Here is a 26,082-nt window from a genome sequence, read left to right as displayed (position 1 = left end):
GTTATACTTGTACTTGCGTTGGAGTGACCTGAGTGCTTGCGTTGTGGCGGATCCTAGCACCTGACAGGCAGCTTAGTGACCTTCTCCTTGTTCAGTCTGGTGAGCGGGACGTCAGTGTGCCGGACAAGAGAGTCTCCTATAACAAGTGTATTTGGTGTGTTGTTTGGCCTTAAGGGCTGTGACTGAGGCACACTGATTTTGAGATGTGATTTGTGGGTATTGTTGAGGGGTGGCTGTTGCTTGGATATCTGCTTAGGAGGTCTTTGCTGTTTAGGCAGACTTATTTAGAGCCTCCAAGTTGTTTTTGTGTGTTTGGTATGCAGATGCAATAGGTCTGTGTGAGACTGGATTTGTGGTGTGGGTGGTTACCTTTTACTCCTGACTGGCTGTGCCAGTCTTGGGTTGAGAGAGCTCTGCCTCCAGTTTGGCTGTGTAACTGCATCTCTCACATGTATTAGAGTTTGTTGGAAGGAGGAGAGGGTTGTCTGTGTACATAAGGCAATTATAACATTGCCTCAAAATTCCCAGATTCACCAGCTGGACTGGAGAGTAACCTTGAAACTGACCCTTGGACATACCAGATTAGTATGGGGAACTGTTTTTTTACTGATCCGATTAGGGAAGGGAACTGATTTTTCACTTGATCGGGAAGGACCAATCGGGAGTCTAATACTTATGAGAAGTCAAGGAGGGTGTAGTGCTTTAGTTAGTTAGTGTTTCCTTATAAGAGCTGAGCAAGTGCAGGGCTTTAGAAAGAGAACAGAGTGATTACTTTGAGAGTTTGAACAGTTCCAAGTGAAAAAGTGAAGAGCAGACTTTGCGGAGCCTGGAATAGTTTAAACCTGTTTAGGCAGCGCTGCCCAACGCTGCTCAGTGCGCAAAACTGCGCAAAAAGAGAGTTGTAGGGTTTTAAGAGAGAGAGATCAAGGAGTTTAGAATTGACCCAAAATGGCCAATAAAACTACAGCTTCTAGGTAGTAACCACTCCTCCAGGGACAGGCAGGCTGTTCAGTGTTAACCACTCCCACTGGTGAACACAGAGACTTCCCTTTAGCCTAAGCAAGCACTGGCCTTCTAGAAATTTCCAAACAGTTCAGAACAGCAAATCTGTAACTGAACTTTAACTTTCAGAAAGTGGGAAAAAAGCAAGATTTTGTTCTACACCTGAAGTCCTCCTCGTTGGTTAGATATGACCATAAGCTAATCACCCCAGATATCCGCATCCCGCCCCCACCCACCATTAAGGAAACCACACTAAAAATTTTCTCCAAAGCCAACTTCATGCTTCTCAAGACAGAAGTGGCAAACTTCAGGACACCCATGCAGATGGACAATACAGTTCCAACTGCTGAATCCTACACAAATGCACTCTACAAGCACTTGCACAAGTGCATGGATTGTGCTATCCTCCAAAAAAAAAAGGAAGCCAATATGGTGGTCCCCTGCCATAAACAAACTCTACAACAAAAGGAAGAAACTACAAACCAAACAACTCTCAATTCAGGGCAATGAAATAGGAATAAAAGAATCCACGACAACTGCTTCCAGTGACCAGCAACCACTGGTTGTCTCCACTCTGAAGAAGCCAATTATTTGGTGAAAGCGCTTGGAAAGTATGTCTTTATTACACACTGACTAAGGCTTGGTGTGGTTGCTGGTCACTGGAAGCAGTTGTCGTGGAAAAGGAAGAAACGGTTGCAAAAGAGAGTAAAATCCCATGAGTGGAGGAGCTCCCTGGTCAGCCTCAGTAAGAAGCTGAGATTCCTTATAAGATCCTCCAAAGCTAGCTACGAAAACAAAATCACCACTGATTCTAAGGGCAACCACAAAGCTTTCTATAGCTATGTCAAGAATCTCAATGGCAACACCCAGATCTGCTCTAATTTACAGCACAACAGCATGAAAATTACAGAACCAACTGATATTGCCAACATCCTGGCAGATAGGTTCAGTGCTAACTTTACTCCCCTCTCACCCCTACTCCCCTCGCACCCCCTAAAGAGCTCATATCTATACAGGAAGAAGTCCCTGTAATCACATCTATGCAGGTAAAAAGCTGCACTCTCTAAAACCAAAAACACAGCATCCATGGGACCGGACAACATCCCAGGCTACGTATTACATGAACTTCAGAACGAACTGGCTCCCCACCTAAGCACCATGTTCAGTCTCACAACAGGCTTTGTGCCCACTGAATGGCGCACAGCAACAGTTATCCCACTCCATAAAGGGGGAGCCACCAATGATCCTGGGAACTATCGCTCCATTAGCCTGATCTGCAAGGCCATGGAACGTATCATCTTGGAACTCAAAGACATTGGTAACCTCCAAACTCTGGACCCCACCCAGTTCGGGTTTGTGAAAGGCAGATCATGCCTTCTGAACCTGATCAACTGAGGCAGTCACCAAAGCCGTAGACTAAGGGTAAGGTGGTTCACACAGCCTATCCTGACCTGGCCAAGGCTTTCGACACCATCCCCCATTCTGGAATTATAGCTAAACTCACTAAACTAGGTATAAATCCCTACGTCACAAGATGGGTTGCCAAATGGCTCACTGACAGAACCCACACCGTAAAAGTTGCAGACTCCAAACCAGACTTCAACCCAGTGACAAGTGGAGTACCACAGGGTTCAGTCCTGGGACCTCTCCTGTTTGGTATCTACTTCTCTGATGTACAGGCTAACACAGAAGGCCTCTGGCTAACGAAATTCGCAGATGACTGCAAACTAGGAGCCATAGTAGAGTCCCCAAATGATGTGGGCATCCTACAGAAAGGCCTCACTGAGAGAAATGCCTGGTGTTAGAGGTATGGCCTCAAGTTCAATGCATTAAAGTGCATCGTCATCCCCTTTGGTAAAAAGCTCTGTACCCATGAACTACCACAAATGGTAGTCTATGTAACACTGAATGTGTGATAAGAGACCTTGAGACCCAGGTGGACAGTAGTCTCTCCTATGATGATCACATCGCCACAGTAGTCAGGAAATCCTTCTATGTGGCACACCTCATCACAAAAGGGTTCTCCATCCAGGAAAAAAAAAAAAGGTCATTGTTCCCCTCTACTTGGCACTCATTAGACCCATTACAGTACAACTCCCCTCTTGGAATGTACCTCACAAGAAATCTGCAGCAGCTGGAAAGGCCACAGAAGTACCTCTCAAAGAGGATTAATGGCCTCAAACAGATGCCCTACACTGACCGTCTCAAACTCCAGCTTTACTCTGTAGCATATCGCCTACTCCAATGAGATCTCTGCCTAACATATAAAGCTATGTTAAACTCAGAGCTGTCGGACATGCTACACCTAACAAAATCTCAATCCCTTCAAGCTACATGCTTTAAGGATGTAAACCTTGTCACCACAATAAACAGGACATGCTGGAGGGAAAGATTCCTGTCCCAGAGAATTCCTATACTCTGGAAAAAGCTACCCATCTATGTCAAGCAAAGTTCCTCATTAGCACTCAAGAAAAATCTTGAGTGGATGGGAAACGGGATATTACACCCCGGGGATCACTTCTGTAGCTCTGCTCGACAGGGGCACAGGAAATTAACTTTCTTGGGTGGGGTAAGCCAGGGAACCTTATTTGCTAGGCTTACTTGGGTCCTTGGGCCGATAGCCTAGTACCTACCTATGAATCTATGACAAGCACTAAAACCACGCAGAGTCTGAGATAGTCAACAATTTAGGTATTACCTTAAAAAAAACATGTACTATGTTTTTAAAACCTTTGAAAATAGGCTGCGGCTCTTCAGGTTATACAAGTCTATTGCGAGTATTTCTTTGCAGTACAGGAAATACTTATTCATCTAATCTTAAAGACAAGCAATAAATACAATAATCATTCTGATAAAGGAAGGTAGATGAGAGAATTATCAAGTGTGTGCCAGGACTTCTGATTATACAAAGCAGAGATGCTCTCTGTTCCAAGTCAAAGATGTTCAGTCAGTCTTAATAACCAATTGGAATGGGCATCCGGTCTGCATTTTGCTTCCACTGTAACCTTAGTGTAAATGAAATGCACTCATCCTGCACCTTATAAAGGTAACCTAGAAAACTATTGCAGCCATTAGAGTCAACACAGAGACAGAGGATTTGAGGGTTTTGGGGATATTAGGGGGATGAGAATAGTTGACTGAAGGCTGACAATTCAGACTGGTGGTAAATTAACCATGCAGGTAACCATGTCCAAGTGGCAAATGAAGTTATGCACTTTTGATGTTCCGAATGTGACTCTGGTATTCACAGATATCTCCAAGGTTATGAATATGACCAAGCCATTCCTTTGCCCTAATCTATAGCACCATTGCAGTGTTGTCAAGAAGCCAGTCATCTATATACTGCAAGACATTAATTCCCTTTAGCCTGAGAGGCTGCTACAGCCAAACAAGCATTTGATGAATACCCTGGGGACTGTAGTGAGACCAAATGAAAGGAGCTTAGAACTAGAAGTGACTGGCCTAAATCCTGCTTGCCTTCAATCACTTTTTAAAATTTTATGCTTAAATGATTCATTATACTATGTATGAATACTACTTTCTCTCTGTGTCTTGTAGAGCTTTTCTCCCCGGGCCTTTACTGAAAACAGGTGTTTCACCCAGTCTGACTTTCTCAGTCAACAAAAAGCAATAAATGGTCTTTCATCATATTGGGCACCAAAAAGAACCTTGAATAAATTCTGGGCAATTTCTGGTCTGACAAGTCTTCAAGGATAGCTCTTTTCAACAGATTGCTTATTAGCTCCAAATTTGGTCACTTGTTTTTGATAGATATCTAACTCCAGAAGCTAAGAGGTGCAATATTCTGCTACCATCTTTGATCCTCTTGTCTTGTATGGATGACCAAACAAGCTGATGGTGCAGACAAATCTGACTACTGACTGCCTCCAGAGTATGGAATTAGAAGTTATGTACTCACCATAACGTTCCATCTGAGTAGGTGTATTCATTTGTCTGCAACCTGTGGGTTATGGATCCGATATCGGATCCGAACCGGCATGGTTTTCCAGCTATGGATCCAAGCTCTCAGCTCCTCCCCTCACCCATAATGCCCTGCTCTACCCTCATGACCTCAGATAGAGTTTGCCAAAGCAACAATACCCTCAAAAGGGTAACAAGGAATATGCAGGAAACTGAAAGGCCAGGGGGATAGGAGGGCGGGATGGTTGCAGACAAATGAATACACCTACTCAGATGGAACGTTATGGTGAGTACATAACTTCTAAATCTGAAGTAGGATATTCATTTGTCTGCAACCTGTGGGACAGAGTCCCCAGCTACCTGAATCTTGGGCGGCCATCATGGAAGGATATTCCGAGCACCGGAGCCAAAGGATGCTCTACCCCTAGATGCAAGATCCAACTTATAGTGAGAAATAAATGTATGAGATGAAGCCCACGTGGCTGCTGCACAAATATCATCTAGAGGAATCCTAGCCTTGAAGGCTGCCGAGGTAGATACTGACCGGGTTGAATGGGCATGAACACCCCGGTGCGGGCCTTCCTGACGCTTGATAAGCCAATAAAATGCACTGTGAAATCCAGCGGGACAGAGAAACTTTAGAAATTGGCTTGCCCAAATTGAATTTTGCAAAGGAAATAAACAGCTGGTCGGATTGCCTATGACCAGCTGTCCTGTTGAGATAAAATCTAAGTTGCCTGTGAACATCTAGTGAGTGTAGCTTATATTCACCTTTGTTTTCATACTTAGGGAAGAAAACAGGGAGGTTAATGGATTGATTGATGTTTGCTTCAGAAGCGATTTTAGGAAGGAAGGACGGGTTGGTCCTGAGGGAGACACGGTCCGGATGAAATACCAAGTAAGGAGGTTTAGCTGATAAAGCTTGAAGTTCAGAAACTCTCTTGGCTGATGTAATGGCTACCAAAAAGGCTGTCTTGTAGGACAAGAATTTGAGATCCACCGTAGCCGCGGGCTCGAAAGGGGGAGCGGTCAAGGCCTGCAGGACCAAAGAAAGGTCCCAAGGAGGAACTGCTTGCTTTATAGGGGGCCTGAGAAGGAAAGTACCTTTAAGAAATGTTTTGCACAATTTGGCTGACATAAGAGGATTAGACTCTTGACCAATGTGATAGTGAGAAATTGCCGCCAGTTGAACTTTGACTGTGGAACTGCTGGCACCATCATTAAAGAGAGGTTAGAAAATCAAGCACTACAGGGAGAGGAACCGTGAAGGGATTTAGGCCTTGCCGCTCCGCCCACACAGAGAAACGTTTCCATTTGCTTGGTAAACCTTTCTAGTGGATGGTTTATGAGCCGCCACCAAAATAGCCTTTACCGGTGAAGAAATACCGAGTCCTTATCAAGAGTGGAACTGGAGCAGGCAAGCGGTCAGGTTCAGGTTGTCGAGGTTCGGAGGAGGAATGCAGGATGGATGGGATATCAGATCCGAATGGGATCTAGAATCCAAGGAGGATTCACCGAGTGAGACCTTAGAAAGGGGAACCAGATCTGTCGAGGCCAGAATGGAGCAATGAGAATCATTCTGCAACCCACCCGAGAGGCTTTCTGAAGAACTTGCAGCATCAGAGGCAAGGGTGGATAGGCATACAGAAGACCGGGTGGCCAAGCATGCACCAGAGCGTCTCTTGGGGTACCTCCGGGAGGAGGTATTAGAGCGAAAAAACTGTCGCACTTGGTGTTTGAGGGAGAAGCAAAAGATCGCATGAAGGGTTCCCCACCGTGCGAATATGCGTTCCGCTACTTGACAATTGAGAGACCACTCGTAAGGGGTCAGAATGGTGCGACTGAGCTTGTCCGCTAGGATGTTGGACCGACCGGAATGTGCGTTGCTATGAAAGCGATTGGTGGAGATTGCCCATTCCCAAACTCTCATGGCCTCTCGACAAAGAGGGTAAGACCTTGTTCCCCTTGCTTGTTGATGTACCAGACAACAGACATGTTGTCCGATTGAATCGCAATTGTTCCCAAGGGAAGAAAGTCCTGAAGTGCTAGCAACGCTAAGAGCACTGCTCTCATCTCTAGAACATTGATATGCAGTAAGGTCTCAGAATCGTTGCACGTGCCTTGGACTGACCGGCCCAGTGCCCCCACCCGAGGTGGGAGGCGTCCGTGGTCACCGTGGCGAGAGGGGAGAAGCACAAAATGGGCGACCCTCGTGGAGATCCGGGAGTGGAGCCACCACAAGAGGGACCGCTTGCAAGCCTTGCTGATCGCTATGGGATGATGCATGGGAGAGCAAGGTATGACCACTGTACTAAGAGCGTCCACTGTAGAATGCGCATATTGAGCCTGGCAAGAGGAAGAAGTGCTATCGGCGAAGCCATGGACCCTAGAGCCCTCAGGACCAACTCCGCTGGAACAGAACATGAATGGAGAATGGCCCGCACCTGGAGCTGCAGATTTAGAACTCTGTCCGCAGTGAGGAAGGCTCGTAAACTCCTTGTGTCTAGTCTGGCCCCTATGAAATCTAAGAGCTGAGTGGGTGCCAGGTTGGACTTGTTTGTATTTATTGTGATGCCCAGAAATGGAGCAAGATGGAGAAAGGAGTCTCGCCGAGAGAAGTAGATGCCTTGTTGGGGCGGTAAGGAGCCAGTCGTCCAGGTAGGGAAAGACCTGCACCCCTGAAGCCTCAGGTGGGCCGCTACCACTGCTAGTACTTTGGTAAACACCCTGGGGCTGTGGTGAGACCAAAGGGAAGGACCCGGAACTGGTAGTGACTGGCTCCCAGCCGGAGCGGAGAAACCTCCTGGGCGTCTGTCCATTAGGATGTGGTAGTGCGTCCTTGAGATCTATCGAGCACATCCAGTGGCCTTCTCCCAGAAGGGGAGAATAGATTGTAGAGTGACCATTCGAATTTTTCTTTGGGGACTGCCAGATTCAAGAGAGAGGTCTAGGATTGGTCTTAGTTCCCCGTCTTTTTGGCACTAAAAAGAATCTGGAGTAGAACCCTGATCCGATCTGGTCTGGGGAACGGGCTGGATGGCTCTTTTCTCTAGCAGATGGCCAATTTCTGCCAAAGCGGCCTCCCTTTGACCGGGTGGTACGTCTGGGAGGGACTTCATCTTTGGAAGGTGAAGGAAAGGAATGCGATATCCCTGGATATGATTTGGAGAACCCAGCGGTCCGATGTTATGGACTCCCATGCCGCTAGGTGCCCCGAACGTCCCCGACTGCCTCCAGAGTAGAGCAGTCGGGCAACCCTCAGGGTTGCTGCGGGCCGTTCAGAGAAAGGTTCCCTGGACCCGAAGTTTCTGGGAGCCCCTCTGCCTCTAGGGCGGCGTCCTCCCTGTCCTCCTCTGCCACGGAAGGACTGGTTGTCCGGAGCAGGCTGGGACTGCTGCGACTTCCGAACCACATCTTCTTCTGACCCTTTTGGTTCCTAGAATAGGGCCTCTGGGGTGCAGAGAAGCGGATTCTGACGGCAGACAGCGTCTTCCGTCCTTCTCGCTCTGGGTCAACGTCTCGAACGGTCTTGCCAAACAGAGCAGAACCATCAAAGGGGCGTTCGCAAGGCGCCTTGAAGGGCTCAGAAAAATCGAGTGGCGGAGCCAGGCCTGGCGATCTAGTGACCAGTCCTGTCCCGCAGCTCTAGCGGCGCCCTCCGTAGCATGGGAGAGTAGCCGCATAGAAGTATTTGTGACTGACCTAAGAGTGGCCATTTTGGTGGAGTGCAGAGCTCTGTCCTCCTCCGAAATGGACTCAGGGGATGCAGCGTATTCCTTAATAAGGTCTCGCTGCATCCGAATAACATGTGCCAAATAGTTCAGCGCCTTACCGAGAAGGTCGCCGAACTGAACATCCGCTTCCCCAAGCGGTCCATCATCGAGACTCCTTGCTCGGTGGGTGGACTGAGGGACTCTCCTGAGCCAGTTCCCTCTTTGTGGCGCCGCCATCAACATGGCATCTACAGGAGGCCCCTTACTCCAATGGGTCCTGTCGGGGCGGGCTAAGGATCCTATCAGGTCTTTTGGGAATTGGCTCCACGGTGTCCGGTTCCTTCCACGCCCTGGTGGTAATAAGGTCCACCAGGGGTCGGCAGGGGACACCCAAGAGGTAGACGGGCCCGTTTGAATGCCTCCAAGAACACGGACTCGTCCGAGGAAGACTTGGGGCAGACCACCCCCTACGGAGCATTTCCATGATGTCTCGAAGGAGACATCCTCGGGGTGACCGTGGGGAGCCTTCCCTTCCTCCAAGTCCGTGTCTTCAGTGAGAGACTCGGGGAGTCAATGTGCCTCCTTTTGCGTATGCTTGCGAGGGCCTCCTCTGGGGGCTGTCAGAGGAGTCCTCGAACAGCAATTTGCTCCATGGGAGCAACTTGGGGCACAGAAACGGGCTGTCCCAGGGGCCGGATGGTGGAAGCCTGGCCCAGTGCAGAGGGAGCGGGGCGGGCGAAGCAAGTGCCGGGGTCCGGAGACCCTCAACAGAGCCCTCTCCACTACATCAAAAGCCGAAGGAGCCGACCTCGATCAAAGGATCTGACAATCGGCTCCCCTCGGATCCGAAGAGTGGATCGGAGCCGGCGCGAAGCACTCGGATCCGAAGGACAGTGCGCTCCGACACAGACGGCGCTGAAGGAGCACTGATCCCCGGATCCGGCTCGGATCCAGGCTCCGAGATCGGATCCGACGCACTTTCGAGGCATGGTCGGATCCGAGTACCAAGTACTATCGGCTCCGACCTCCCCGGCTCGAAGCTGCTCGGCTCCAGTTGCTCGAACCCGGATAGCGGGTCGGAGAAGGAGCAATAGGCTTAAAAGGGTGTTGAGCTCCCCGAGGGGAGGCAAGAGCACTCCCATCTGCATCTGGGCCTGGATGAACCTTCTCATCATCCGGTCCAGATCAGCATCAGAAAGGCTATGGGTAGATCTCGACGAGGCTACCGAGGTAGGCCTGGAATGCCTCCTCGATAGCCTCGACGGAGATCGGGTCTCCTCCTCCTCAGGACCCGGTGAGAAGCACACAGGGGACCGGAGCCGAGAAGGAGGAGACCGAACCGACAAGGAAGCCGGGGGAGAAGCCCGCTTGGCTGGCGGGGCCGAAACAGAGGTCTCGGCCCGCCGCTTGTGGTGCTTCTCCCTCCGGTCCTTTTTAGATGCATCCCTCTCCTCTCCTGAAGCGGGAGTTTGAGTCCCAGGAGCAGGAGGGGGTGCCACAGGGGGAACAACTGCAGCCGCAGGAGTCCCCGAAGGAGCGGAGGTCGGAGCCGAGTCCGGCGGTAAAGGACCCGCCAAGACCAGCTTGGACCTCCGCTCCCTCAGTGCCCTGGAGTTGAACCCTGCACAAATGGAACAACCAGATGTGAGGTGTTCAACCCCAAGACACTTAACACACCGAGTGTGGCCATCAGCCCGCTGAGAGCTCATGGCCACACTCGAGCATTTGAAAATATGGACTTAGGCTGTTCAGCCATAGTCTATAAACTAACCTAAAGTTACAGAAAAGTAACTTAAACAATAAAAGAAGCACACAGGCCTCACACACACTCTACGTACCAGCGAGGGGAGGGAATAAAAATTACTACTGAAAATTAAATTAAATTAAACTAAAAACAGTCAATAATAATAGGAAACCTACAACTTTCACACAAATTGTTAAAGAAACAAAAAATTCTCTGATTTTACACAAGAAAATAGTCTACTTAGCTGAGAGCTATGTATCCACATCCAGTTACCAGCGCGGCAAACAAGATCTGAGGTCATGAGGGTAGAGCAGGGCATTATGGGTGAGGGGAGGAGCTGAGAGCTTGGATCCATAGCTGGAAAACCATGCCGGTTCGGATCCGATATCGGATCCATAACCCACAGGTTGCAGACAAATGAATATCCTACTTCAGATTTCCTGTTATACTGACCATCTCTGCATCTAGGGTGGCACCCATTCTGGAAACCTCTGAGGCTGTATTGGTTCCTGTCACAAAACATCTTGAAGGGTAGTGGCTGGCTTAAAGCAATTCAGTGCTCTCTGGTTATGTGAAAATTTTCTGAGAGGAAAGGTGTACCTTACTACAATGTCTTGCACTCCTGTACAACTTTTTGAAGTTCTTCCTTTGTCTGAAACCCAAGCAAGGATAATCAAAAGGGGTGGTACTGAATGATGCTGGTACTGAATGATGCTGTAAAGGTTTGTGCACAATTACAGTGTCTGAACCAAGCATACCTGGTCATGGTGTAAAACAATGCAAGGGTGAGGTTTGGAATAATGGTTAAGTGTTTTTTCTCAGACAGGGTTTGATTCCTCGCACCTTAGATGGGAAACTGGCTAGACTTAAAATGGCCTGCAAAGGCAGCTAGCCAATACTTGCCTACAAACCTATAAAAAAAACTTGACCCAATTGCTCTGGCTACTCCATTTACTGCATTATGCAGCAAACTCATGGACAGTTTGTTCAAAATGGCTAAGCTTGCCCCATAGGAAACTAACTTGTCTCTTCAATCAGTTCGTCAATTTGGTCAGCATCTCTAGTATTTTGCCTACTATAAGGCACTGAAAACTCACGTGTTTCAGGTAATTCAAGGCCCTGAATGAGATGCTTCCCAACATGCACATGTGCTTCCCAAAGACAGCAGAGACAACTCTGTCCTATCCCTCTCAGAGACTACAAACCAGGCACAAGAGTCAGGCACCAAAAAAGCATCTGAATCAAACAGCTGGAAGAGCTTCAAGATAGGAGATAGTACTCTGTTTTGACACCAAAGCAGCCTCCTTGGAGGCAATACTGAAGGTTTTTTGCAGACACTAGCCCCTGCACCTGTACTGTCACAGTGCCTCTCCTAAACCACCGCTCTTGAACTTAAGTTGATCCTCAGGAACTGTAGCAGCATCCCCTGTCCCTATTTCTTCTCTCTTTCTGGCACGTTTACATGCCGTTTTTAGTGGGATGTCTGCTACAGGGGATGAAACAATGGAAGACATGGTAGTCCTTTGGGACAAGCCTTCAAGCAACTTCTTTGCCAGCTTTTTTGCTTTCCCTTACAGTCTTTTTGATAGTCAGCACATACTATAAACACTGATGTTCTGCTCTGGTCCCAAATTAAATACATCACAGTTGGTGCATTTTGAGCACCAGCCTATGCAAGTACCCTTACCGAATTTTTCTGGAGGAGACATATCCTACACACATACTGGTTAGCAGACCTCAAGATGCAAACAAGCACATCACAGTACAATAAAGAATTAAAAAAAAAAAAGATTCCTTGATGGGGTACTTCTCTTTCAGTTCAGGAGAACTAGGATGAACTTCTAGGCTGACAATGTGCACATATAAATGATGCAAATTGTATTTCAGCAGTAAAGAACAAAGGTGGCATGGCTGGAAGTCACCATTATATTGGCAGCATGCCGGTATCCCATGGATGTAGATGACTCCTCAGTCAGGATGGGGAAGGGTGCAAAGCTCTGGAAGTCAGTCTGGACATCAGGCCTTCTGTAACTTACTACTACTGTAACAGAGATCCATATGACGAATATCACTGGGCTACAAGCCCTTGACACACAAAGTGAGTTGCCCTCTATTCTTTATACTTCTTTTTATACACGTGACACACACGTGCAGCAGAAAAATTAATCTATTCAGGCATATTACATTAGGCTGAGCATGCTAGCTACAGATGGAGTCCATCCATACTAACAGAGAATAAAGCAGTTAATACGGGCAGGTTAACAGTTATGGAGTCAAGGGGAGTTTGTTGGCTGACACAGTTACAACTATGTAAGCTGCTAATATCAGATCTCTTAATATCTCTGAAATAAAAGACTAAGGAACATAGAGATAAAGAACAGATAAAATCAGATTCAACAGAAACAGACAGGAATGAAGCATATACAAATACTACAGAAAACAAAAAAAGATACAGTGCAGACCTTATAGTAAACACTACCTACTACCCCCAACACATGGCTTTGGCTTGAGACCTGGCTTCAACATCTCAACCACTTCATTCCTCTCTGCTTATTCCATATACTTCACTATAGAAAATGGTTTACTAACTGTGCCATCTTCTTTAACTCTGCTGATCATCTTCTCAGTCATTTTAACAATCTAAACATCAGAGCACTATCAAATTGTTTTCCTGTCACCTTAAACATTTAACCTTTCCAGGTCAAGTCTGAATATGGCTTTCATCTTCATCCTTCTTTATTCAAAACAGTACCCTAAGGAGCAAACATAGTTCTACGCTATTCCTGTCACCTTAAACATTTAACCTTTCCAGGTCAAGTCTGAATATGGCTTTCATCTTCATCCTTCTTTATTCAAAACAGTACCCTAAGGAGCAAACATAGTTCTACGCTATTCTCACAATTTGTAAAATCTCTTTCACACCTAAACCAAATGAATGTGGCCCTTTATAATGATTACCTCCCAGTTCTGCTCTCCTCAAACTTAAAATCTAGTCACTTTTGCAACAAGACTTTCTAAATATATGCAACTGGTTCATCAAATATACATTTATATCAAATACTGCCAAAACCAAAACTATACTATTTGGAACATCCCAACCACTGGCAAACAACCCTACACTACAAATATCTGACTATAATGGTACTCAAATTAAACAAGTCTATGTTAATAAATACCTTGGTACTTAATTTCATCCCACATTCTCTTACAACACCCATACAGAAAATATAAGTACTACAACAAACATCAACATGCTGTCTTCTCCCCACACCATTTCACACCTTCTTCCTCTCTAAAACTAGATGCTCCATAGAAAAATTATTCTCATCCTCTAAAATTAGAATACTCCTATCCATTAATAGCCCCAGCTTGGTCTTAAGTCCAACAAACTGAAGAAGACACTACCTACACACAAACCTACCAGACACCAAAACCCTTCAAACACCTTGCCAAAACTAGCATGCTTTCTATAAACCCAAGAGACATTTCTTCCTGTAACAATTTACAACTCACTTTTCCTCAACTGCCCCCCATGGCAGTGTTAAACACTCCACAATGCTCCCATTTTCACTATGCACTACAGAAACAGTGTTGTATAAAAATGAACACCTGCAGTGTAAGACTCACTCCCAACATAAATTTGTAACTATCCAGATCTTAAAGTTTAATCTTCACTAATGCTTAGAGAAACATACAAGGCCTACCTGAGCTTCCTGCCTCTTCTTCTGTGTGCTTCTCTACAAACTTTTTAGAGGGAACGTCCAAATATGGATGTCTGCTAGGACCACCCTGGCCTCAAGTATCTAATATAGATATCCTTTAACTGTGGTCTCCCTTCATCCAAGGGACTCCTTCTTAAACCCAGGAAAGACTCTCAAGTCATGGTCTAGGTCCAAAGAGAAAACACACAGTGAAAAAGCCCTTCTGGAGGGGTTTGTCTGTCACACTTGCACTCTAATTTATCCATGGTGGACATCCAACAAGTACCCAGCAGAGCAACATCAAAATGCAAAAACGAGAAAGAAGATCCCATCCTGGTACTTATCTACATATTCTGGCCACCTGGGCTAACATGCTGGACTAGAGACACCAAAAGTGTGAACATGAACTATGACGAACAGAAAGATAATTTGGACCGATGTCCACTTTATATAGGAGAAAATATCTAGGATGTTACCATTTGTCAGACTGAGGAGGGAAGGTTTCACAGCTCTGACTGTTCAGTTGGACACCGGAAAAGGATCTTCTAGTGATAGTATTCCCAAGCGTAAGGAAGGCTGCAACACAACTGCAGCCATGGACTTAATTCAAATATTCACTTGGTAACAAAGGTGCTACAGACTAAGAAAAAAAGCTTTAAGATTTTGGCAAAATCAACTACTGTAGTCGGTGGAGAAGGGTAGTGGCAAATGTTAAAAAGGTGCTCATATGTACAGAATACATCACTCAGGTGTACAGCACATAGCAAGGATTCCAGAAAAGCAAGGGTTACTCTATTGCAAACTGCACTAGTAACACTGACGAGGCCTTACCCAGTGTACCACAAGACAGATAACTTAAGATGGGCAACTGAAGCATTTACAAAACTAAAAACAGATGAAATGCAAAAAAGATTAGGGTCAGCAAACATGCATAATCAGAGTAAAGGGATTGAGAGGACCTATCTATATCATGAAACTTTGGGTATAAGGGCTGGAAGTGTTTCGAGGAGATGGTATAAACAGAAAAGATGGGTGGGACAAGATGGGGGCACACACATGACAGGCAGGACTTGTTAATTCAAGATAAGAAACTTCTATACAGAATGAAATTCTGGGCAGACTATCAAAAGGGGAAAGCTGGAAGATAAAAATGGATAAGAGGAACATTTAGACAGACATCACTGGCAGTATCCTCTTACCAATAAAGTTATAAATGTTTGTATGTTACAAAAGGGAACTGCTCTATTACTATTCACCATTAACTACTATGTCAGTTCTGTAATAGGCCAATTCAGCATTTACTATTACCTGTACAGAAGTATTACATGCATGACTTACGTAATTTATTGTGCTGACTCCCCACGAGTCTGATAAATAATCTCATTTAGTATCAGATCTTTATTTGACCACTTACATATTATAGATTTCCAGTAACAGCTAACTAATGTCATTTGCAAAACATGTTACTCACTGTGCAAGGAGAGAAGCCAAACAGCCATAGACTGATGGAGTATACATATTGCCATTTTGATTGGCTACCAGAAGTGAAGCTTTTGTCTTTTGGTCAAAATACTCTGCACTGGCCTTCAGAAAAGCTTTCTCCACATCCCTGTCAAAGTATGTGTCTTCCAGTTTCACATCTCTGTAAACAAAAGTAAAATTGGAAAAGTATAAAACCTAGTGTTTAATGTCAAACTTTTGAAATGCAGGAGTCTCATTAAAACTGAGCAACTTGCACAAAACATTGCTATGTAAACAAAGTTGACAAATGACAATACAAACACGTACAGACTCATACTGGCAGACCATTCAGAGAGAGTCCTGTATGGTGGCAAATATGTTTATCTTTCCAATATTACTTTAAGCATCTCTCTATAAAATCAAAGCATCTTCACTTATTAGACCATGCTCTACAATTTAAATTGTCCAAATATAAGAAATATTTGAAAGGTCCCATTTTAAAAGACTAAGAGCATGATCAGTATCTGCATATCAGCCCTATTTGTTTTTTTTTTTTTTTTTTTTTTTTTTTTTAAAACACGTGGGATGGACTTTCAAGAATTAAGCAATTAACCAGTTTTACAATGCACTGGCTCTGCAGTACTCATAAGTACCCAACAAACTAACATATACAGTTGGATACTGCACTGCTTGGCAACCCACCAAAGTCAAGAAGATCACTTATTTCAAGCCTATAATAAAAAGGACTTTGAGTTCTGGGAGTTTGTAGCCACGCTTATGGGTGGGATGGTCTGGTCTGAAATGGAACCCCAGATTTCTTTCCAGCTGATATGCAAGCCGGTTGCCATCTTCCTTACCTGTTACAGCTGTAAACCCATTGTTACACTCCCTGAGAAAGAATTAAAGGAGATGACCGGGGAGAATTCATCTGGACATATGATATCATACATAGATGGCCTAGTTAGAATATCTAGCAATTTTCCAAAAATATTTTGAATAAGAGGCATGTGTGAGGAAGTATATGACATGTGTGCGACACAAGAGGAATTATAGTAAGCAGAATCAGATGAATAGGAGATGCTCCAGAAGTTTACATTTCTATTATAATATACATCCCCCTTTACCAAAGGTCAGTGTACTGAAGAATATATAAATCTCAAACTGTATGAAGTCAAGTGTTTTTCATTATTAGGAAATATGAATATAATAAAAAACAGCTTCTTACGCCACTTTTTTTATCTTCCCTAGGAAGGCAGACACTTGATACCACCTGAAACATGGGTAAGTATTTTTATAGATGGGGGCCATTCCCAAATTCCTTGGCAAATTGTGATCAGACAGAGCATATGGCTCAAACATTTATGAAGATGGTTATATGGCAATATCATAAAAGACGATACAGATGGCATAACTGTGAACGTATTTGCCTCCCATGCACAAAGTATAAGGTTTGACCCTGACTGCTGGTCGATGCCTGCATGGAATTTGCATGCTCTCCCTGTGTCTGTGCGGGGTTTCTCCCACCACCTAAAAACATGCTGGGTGTTTGTGTGGGGTCCCTCCAACCTCAAACTAATTAATTAAAGAATGAGTTGTGGGCAGCAGCACAGATTCTAGATGGTGGTTTTTGGGGGAATAGCTGTACAGATCAACCACTCTAGACAAACTGTGGTGCACAATATCCTCTAGACAGGAGAAGCTTACAGACTGAGGCCCATCTCAGGGTTAGCCACTCAATGGTATAAAAATTGAATTTAGGTGGTTTGGTCACTGACTAATACCACCAAAAATGAGCATGATATTTTCTGGTAAATCGTTTGAGACCTACAGCAAGACCCATTGTAATGGAAGGAAGGTCTATGTGCCCCTATTGGCTAGTGTGTGCCTGTTGTAAAGCCCAACAGCCCTGGATGGCTGACACCTAGTTGCCCAGCTTGGGTTACCCAGGATAGCTATGTTAAGCAAACGCTGGACATAAAACCTATCAACCTGCCAAACATGAACTAAGGACGGCTGCTCAATATCACAGACAGGATGCAGCATGAAAGTGGATGACATGACAGTAAAGAGAAGGATGAATATCAACTGTATCCAGGAGACAAGATGGAAGGGCAGGGGAGGAAAGACAAGAAATAGTGTGGGAAATGTGGTGATGGAGAGATTTCCGAAGACAGTGAGAAAAGTCATCAGAAATAGTGACAGTCTCATGCCAGAATCCAGTGCAAGAATAGGGCACTACTCAGTTTCAGAATATGCCCCACAGCAGGGTTATGACATTGAGGAAAAGTGCATTTGGGCAGCAGTTGCAGAACCTACTAGATAATGCAGGACAGCATGAGTTGCTGTTGATAATAGGGGACCTATAGGGACAGACCGAAAAGGATAATCAGGACTGCATGGGTCCACATGAGTGAGGCAACAGGAATAAAAAAGATGAGGCCATTCTAGACTTCTGTATGGCAAATGACTTGATGGTGGCCAACACATGGTTCAGAGAGACAGTTTACATACAAAACTGGCCAGACAACTCCGGTAAACTTTCTCCTAGAAAGGAAAGGCACTGGGGTAGAACTGGCAATCGCAAAGTCATCCCCGGTGAAACAGTTACCCATAGCATAAACCACTGGTTGACACAATCAGCTGCAAGAAGTGGCCACAGAAAGCTCAAAGGTCAGAGACTAGGCTGACGATTTGGAAATCAAGTGGAAAGAAAGTACAAGACTTCAAAGAAATACTCAGGGCTCTAGCATGACAGAAAAAAAGAAAAAAGGTGGACCTGAAGAATGACAGCACCTCAAAACAGTATATGCGAGTACTATAAAACAGATATGCAGTTGAGCCACATATGGAAAGCTGGTGGTGGAATGCAGAAGTCCAGAAAGTCATCAAAAGAAAGGAGGATACAGGAAAAAACACAAGTCAGACTTGGAAGGAACACTGGTTGGCTAACAAAGAAGCTGAGAGAGTACTTACTCTAGCCAAGGACAAGACAGAGGCACTCAACCAGCTTCTGGAAAGTGGCTCGGTAGATGGAATAAAGAAACTATCAAGCTTCAAGGCAAAAAGACAGGAAGATAAAGAAGATAGCATCCCTTATGAAGGGTATTTGACTAACCGCAATCTGCTCACTAGTCCACAGAACATTAAAGGCAAGTGGAAGGAGTACTTCCAGTAGCTTCTAAATGTAAAAATCTCACAGAACCTGTAATGCCCCAGACACAGCTTGCAATGAAAAAGGAACCCACTCTAGAAATATTAGAACAGCAAGAAGGAAAATGAGGTTGAGGAAAGCAGATAAGGTCACAGCAGACATGATCTAAATGATCTCCCCACCTTCCTACTCCACTGACACTAATCACCCAAAAACAGTTGTATGCAAAATAGTACGAGATGACCGTAACCTTACTCCACAATACCTAAATACATTCCTAAGCCTTTGCAACTGGGAACCACTATGAACACTAGGGTTAGACCATGCAGTAGAATACTTCACTACTACCTTCTCTAACATTCTTAACAGTCTTACTCCCAGCAGAAAGATCAGAGTTAAGGCCAACTACGCACCCTAAGTAAGGACACTAGAGCCTTGCTAAAAGCCAGAGATAAAGCCTGGAAAATTGACAATAGCCCTAGCTCCAGGCAGTCCTATCAACAGCTTAGAAACAAGGCCAAGGCTGAATCCAAAATAAACAAAACTATTTTCTTAGTGCCCAAAGCAAACATTCAAAGAATCCAGAAAAATTATGGCATGCCGTTAACTCCCTACTAAAGCCATGCAAAACCACTACTCCAGCACCCAACTCTAAGACAATACCCTAGACACAGTAAAATGGTTATTAAATTGAAAAGCTAAGTCCATCTTAGCCCTGTCCAGTCAATTAACCAAAAATAGCCTACCTCAATCGCAACCAAACCTATCCCACAGTATGCCCTCTTTCAGCCTATCACCTGTGCCCACCTCTATCAAAAAACTCCTCCTAAAACTCAAACCAACCACACTGGCAGCTGATAACATACCTGCTGCATACCTAAAAATGGCTAGTGACTCCCTAAAAATGGCTAGTGACTCCCTATCATATCCGGTCTCCATCCTAACCAACCGCTCCATACAAGAATCCTACATACCCAAACTCTGGAAAGTATCTCACATACTTCCTCTCCATAAAGGAGGTAAACTCCTACGACTTCTCCATCTACAGACCTACTGCCAATCCTGTGCCCTCTAATTCTTGAGAAATGCATCCACTTGCAGGTGATGACATTTCTTAACACAAACAATCTCCTATCTACCACCCAACAAGGTTTCCGTCCACATCACAGCACAACCACCACCCTTCTTCTGTCCTTCACTAATCAGATCAACCTTCATAGGAACGATAAATATCTATCGGACATTTTCCTAGACCTCTCAGGCATTCGACATGATCTCCCACTCCATCCTACTAGACTCACTAACATCACTATCCTTCACCTTCTCTATCACCTTCTCTATTATTGCCTGGCTCAGAAGATACCTATCTTGACAGGCAACAATCTGTCCAGTGGAAAGGAATCTGTCTCCACAACTTTCAACCATAGGAGTCCCACAGGGCTCTGTACTGGGCCCACTACTATCTTCTATATTCACAAATAACCTCAACAGCTCTACAAAGCATGCCACACTCATTCAATATGCAGATGATTCAACCCTGATCTGCTCCGCCTCATCTCCCACCACGCTACAAACACTCCCTCAAGATACCTTCAACTCTGGAAAAATGAATCTCAGGTATCCAACTAATTCTAAATCCCAAAAAGACAAAATTGCTACTATTTTCCCCTAATAGATCAACCCCCCCCTCTCCTTTACCATAACATCTAAGGACAGCACCGCCATCTCCCCCTCTAACCACACCAAACTTCAGGGCATCGAAATTGACAATCTTCATTTTGATGTCCAAATCTCACATACCATAAAACTAGTACACAAAAAGCTAGGCTCCCTATACATAAGTCCTTTCTCTCACAAAAAGCTAGAGTCACTCTTGCACAAAGCCACCTCCTCTCAACTCTATTATATGCAGCACCAATCTTCACCCAAATCAGAAAGTGTGACCTAGACAAACTAGAATTGTGGTACAATAAAATAGCCAAGTTTGCTAATAACTCAACCTATAGAACCCATCACTGTAGTGCACTAAAAGAACTAAAATGGCTCGAGTTACCACAGCTACTTATCACCAGCTGGGTACAGCCTACAATATTCTCAAAAACCCTGACCCCCCCCCTTCAATATCCAATCTACTTACTGTCTGCACTGCAAACCTCAGATCTAGTGAAAAATATCTCCATCACCAAGGCCAATAATAACGCAGGGAAAGCACTCTACAACCACACTGTTGCCAGAAATTGGAACTCCCTACCCCATTCCATGTCCACTGCCCCCTCCATCTCTGTATTCAAAAACTCCCTCAAATCACATTTCCTTAGTACCTGGTTATGCCCCTGTATCACATAACCTTACCCATACTGCTATTAACTCTCCAAATTGCTCTCTGATCACCTGCATGCTTGTTCATTTGAAAAGTTGAACTTTTAACTGTAGAATTTACTTAATATATTTTCTTCTCTTACCAATGTATAACTGACATTGTCATTTTCCTTATTTTCTATACCATCATTTGGAGTGTTTTTAGTTATTTCTTGTTATATTACTATGTTCACCATATATGTTGTAACTGGTTTACTACATCTTATTTGTGTATTATACTTGCTGTAATATTTTTGTACAACTAGATGCCGGAGCTTTTCTCCCCGTGCCTCTCCTGAAATGGACCTGGTCCGGTCAGAATTTCCCAGTTAACAAATGTAAAATAAAATAAATAATAAATATGTTCAAGATGCTGGGAGATCTGGGGAGAAAAATGGCTCCAGAGGGTACTCATAGCAGTATGGAAAGAAAGGCATATCCCAGATGACTGGAGAATAAGCATACTAATGCCAGTGTACAAGAACAAAAGAGGACATTCACAACTGTGGGCAAAACAGAGATGTCAGATTCTTGTCACATTGCATGAAAGTTCTGGAGAGGGTGATTGAGTATGATAACCAAATACGCAGAAGTATTCAGATCAGGATACAACACAACTGACCCCATGTGAGCAGTGAGATAAATAGTTGAGAAGGTCTCTAGAGATGAGGAAAGAGTCCTAGTCATTCCTAAACTTAGAGAAAACATATGACAAGGTCCCAAAAAAGCTAATTTGGGCAGCCCTGTGATTGCTTGAAGTCTCAGAAACAATAGTAGAATTAGTGCAGGCTATGTACAACAAAGTATTAGTTTAAGGGTGTGCACACTTATGCAACCAGATTATTGTATGTTTTTTATTTTTTATATTTTTTCCCCTAACAGATTTGTTTGTTTTTCAATTGAATTGTATGGGTTATAGATCACATTAAAGGTGGGAAAAGTTTTGAAATTATTTATTGTGGTCTCATTTTTTACATCACAAAACCCTGGCATTTTAAAAGGAGTGTGTACACTATACACACACACACACACACACACACACACACACACACACACACACACACACACACACACACACACACACACACACACACACACACACACACACACACACTCCTCGACTGCACTACTATGGGGAAAAGGGCAAATGCCTCCAAGGTGGCCAAGTGGATACCTTCTCGATGAACATCAAGCACCTAAATGTATCTATAAAAAACACCAAACACACGGACACCCATTTACTACATCATCATAGGTGCAATTATAAGTCTTGCAGCACAACAGTTTTTCAAAGTGATCTCATTCAAGTTTTACTACTGCATTTCCTGGCTGTAAACACTCGATTCAATCACACAGAAGCTGGAAGCAAGATAACCACTGGAAAATTAAAACTATCTATATTCTAATATATAGTCTAAGAGATACTGAAGTTTTAACTAATCACAATTATATGTTTGTTTCAACAGAATTAAACAGAATGCTGATTTTTTTTCTTTGTTTTTGAAATTTGTATAAACACAAGATTTATTTCTAGCTTACTTAAGCACAGCGATGATCTGCCAATTTATACAAGTTTCACCCAATAAAGATTTGTTGTTTTGCTACTAAAAAGTTAAACTATTTTTAATTGCAACAAGAAGATTAGTTGTTTTGGTATGAAGAGCATGAAAATGTGAAGAAATTTTGATCCCAAGATTTTTTACTACCGTTTGGCATAGTTTACAAATGTCTTACTACTACTGCTTGGCGTTTTAGCTTAGCACAAATAGCTCAAAAGGCTATTCTTTCATATTTTTTCTAGTTGTTTTGAGTGGAATACTTGGATCCTGCCCACTGACGGTTTAAGCTAACTAAACTTCAGGGTGCTTACAGTGTTTCACTTCTAAAAACTGAGAAATTGGAAGCTCTCTTAAAATGGATATGGACAGCAAGATACAAGCAGTTAAAATGTTTTAGTCCCTTTAGTTTATGCACAGGTCAGGCATACTTTTATCAACCACAGAAGAAGTTGATAGCAATTAATAAAGAGCTGAAGTATTTTATCTGTGAGGGGAAGATGGAAGAATCGGCTTGTCCCACTTGATTCTTGCCAACTGAAGGCGGCAGTTTGGGATTACTCAATTTGAAGGGGTGTTTCAGAACTACACAGTTAAGGCTCCTATACACAGCACAAGCAGAAACCTATAACTCAAAGTGAAAAGGTATCATGAAACAGGGGGAAGCTCAAGAAACAAGGAGAGACTGGGATTTTGGATGCAGATCCTTAAGGAGAATAATAACCATACAGAATATTATATTCATAAAGTACCATAAAGTATTCTAAGAACTAAGCAAACACAGGAATGGAGAAAAGAGATTCTTCTGACAGGGATGGCTGCAATTAGGGGTACATACAATAGGCAATATGGGGGCTGGAATTCACTAGAGAAAACTGGCAAAAGAACCAAGGTATTGGGAGCAAATAGTTAGAGATAGAAAGGAAACAGAATGGGAAAAGGCCAAGAATTTATTTGGATGTCAAGTTAAAGACTGCCTTTCCTATCAGGGATTAATATCAGAGTATAGGCAAAGAGAAAGAAATAGGGAGATCCTAAGTGAAAGACAAGCACTGGTAGAGTTTATAGTAGAATCTAAACCGAAGCTGCTGTTAAAAAGAATTAGTAGAGCATACAAAATATTGCATGGTAACTATAATACAGTCAGAGGAGGTTAGAAAGGACTGGGAAGACAGCACGCATAAGCAATTTGTGACAAAACAATGGTGGGATAATATGCATGTCTCCCAAACTTGCAACAAAGTCTAGAAGATTTAGGATCTTTGCTTGGAGGTGTTTACATAGGTATTTCTATAACCAAAGCAGACTCCAATGAATTTTTCTCAGGTAAACAGCAAATGTCGGAGGTGTGATGAGAAAGGGATAATTGAAAACATATTTTCTGGGAGTGTAATGAGTTTGCAGACTTTAAAGATTTCCTGCAGACTGCTCATGATACTAGGTGAGCAAATTGGTATAACTAAAGAAAATATTTTTTTGAGCTATGATACACAGATTGCCAAAACATGATACACAATCAGATTGCCAAAACATAGTAAGGCTTGCTGAGTTTAATTATGGTGGCTGCCAATAAAGCAACTGCTAGAAAATGGAGAACAAAGTCTAACCCAACTTTATTAGAAGTACTGCATATAGTACCAGAGATAAAAGAGGTGGAATTGATCTTCAGAAGAGGGTAGGTACAAATTATAAAGAAAAAAATCTTCCAGGCAAGGGACTGATGGTGAATATTTCATTACAGTGATGGGAGAACAAGGACAATGCTCTCCCAGTTGTTAATTTGAAAAGCAGCCAAGAATTGTGCACAGTACCCTAGCAGGATAAACTCTTTCCTTAGCAGAGATAGAATGCAGTGTTTCTAGAGATGCTGTTTTAAAATATCACATCACTCACTCACATCCACTAATCCTGTCTCGAAGTAGATTGAGTCAAGAAACGAATTTCATAAAAAGATTCACTGTATGTTCATTACAATCTCACCTGAATGGGCCAGAATGGAAAAGAACAAAACAATAAGCTCAAGACCCAAAGGGAAAGAATAGCTATTCTCAAAGGAGTATCAGCCTGCCTATGACTTTTTTGTTCACTGCTTAACTCCTACACCTCTGTGTTCCTTTTTATGCTGCTCTTCCTGCCCTTAAAAAAAAGGCTGAACAAAGAACTTTTTCCAGAAAGAGGAGCTCATGAGACTCCTCCCCAAACAAAGTATGTGGTGTTTAAGGCCTTGTGAATGGAACAGACCTCGAGGTCATGTTTTGCTGCAACATGAATCTATTTCCTACAGGGGTATGAATATGCTTTGGAAGAATATGAAGTTGAGAAAGCAAAAATCACGGATATGAGATCCTATTCAGAGTCTCATTTCTTGTGCTCAGTGAGAAAGAACTGAAGGGCAGTCTCTCCTGTGCCTATTACAGGAGGTCTGGGTATGGTTCAGAGGACAGCTTATACTGCTGGAAAGAAAACATTATTCAGCTACTGCAAGAGGTCCTGCAGTCACAGCATCTCTATAGCAATAGCAAAGAATACCTGCAATACTTCACAATTAACATCTCCAGTGTTAACATTATGCTGCACTATCTCACCAAGGTTGCCAGCTGTGGCCACTGAGGGCAACATGCAGTATGCTCATGACACTGCAATGAATTTCTGCTGCTTAGAATTTAAAAAAATATACTGAACATGAGTAAAGACAGAAAAAAGGGAAAAAAATCAATACATTCTCTAGCTGTGGTCATGAGACTTTGGACTTTTATATTCTAATGGGAGAGTAAGGCCATATTAAGCAAATTACTTACTTTTAATTAATAGTAAGAGCTTGAGGGAAACACTTAAAGTATTAGGTGGATGCACACACCCAAGCTGTGAGAAACACTACACAAATTTATTTTCAGATGTGGACGATACAGTGAGCCTTTAATATCAGTATATAACTTGTACAAACACAGTACAGTCTGTCTTAAAGTCTGCCACACTTCTACCTCATGCAAAAACAGATGTGTTGGGCAAGTCTAAGAATAAAGTATTTCCTGGAGTCTTCTGCCAAAAGGGGGGGGGGGGTGTCAGGGCAGGATCAAGGCTTGTTTTCTGAATATATCACAATCAGTTTCCAATATAAAGCAACTCTTGTCTCAATGAAAGTAAACTTTGAATACAACAACTTTGCTGTGCGACAAGTTTGAAAGCCACATTAAATATTCAGTTTTAAACAATGTCTACGTTTTATACCACAGAACATACAGAATTAAGGACTAATCTCACCTGAATGCCTCCAGTGCAGTGAAAATGCCACTGTCCGTGTTTGGGTTGGGGTGTGCTAAAAAATCATTCAGCAGCAATCGTGCCAATGACTTCTGAACAAGTTTACAATATGGAGAATGGAAAATCATGTAGCCAAAATCATTCAGACTGAAGTGCTCTTCAATGCCCTCTGGAAAAGAAAAAAATTTAACTTCAAGTATATAAAAACATGGAC

The 26,082-nt window shown here is 43.6% G+C and overlaps 1 protein-coding gene across 4 annotated transcripts in view; it reads right to left on the bottom strand.

Moving 5' to 3' along the window:
- The window catches only part of LOC122804314 (hydroxymethylglutaryl-CoA synthase, cytoplasmic-like), a 270,709-nt gene that overhangs the window by 143,742 nt on the left and 100,885 nt on the right, over positions 1-26,082 (bottom strand). For all 4 annotated transcript variants that reach the window (XM_044074109.1, XM_044074124.1, XM_044074114.1 and 1 more), the window contains exons 5-6: positions 25,869-26,037; positions 15,553-15,723 (exon numbers count right to left, since the gene is read on the bottom strand). In XM_044074109.1, the coding sequence (XP_043930044.1) occupies positions 15,553-15,723; positions 25,869-26,037 (340 nt within the window). The remainder of the gene's footprint in view (positions 1-15,552; positions 15,724-25,868; positions 26,038-26,082) is intronic.

Source organism: Protopterus annectens, chromosome 1.part1 (assembly GCF_019279795.1).
Source record: "Protopterus annectens isolate FY-2018-M chromosome 1.part1, PAN1.0, whole genome shotgun sequence".
NCBI lineage: Eukaryota > Metazoa > Chordata > Ceratodontiformes > Protopteridae > Protopterus > Protopterus annectens.
The sequence above is the reverse complement of the archived record's forward strand: the minus strand, read 5'-3'. Positions and strand labels throughout refer to the sequence as shown.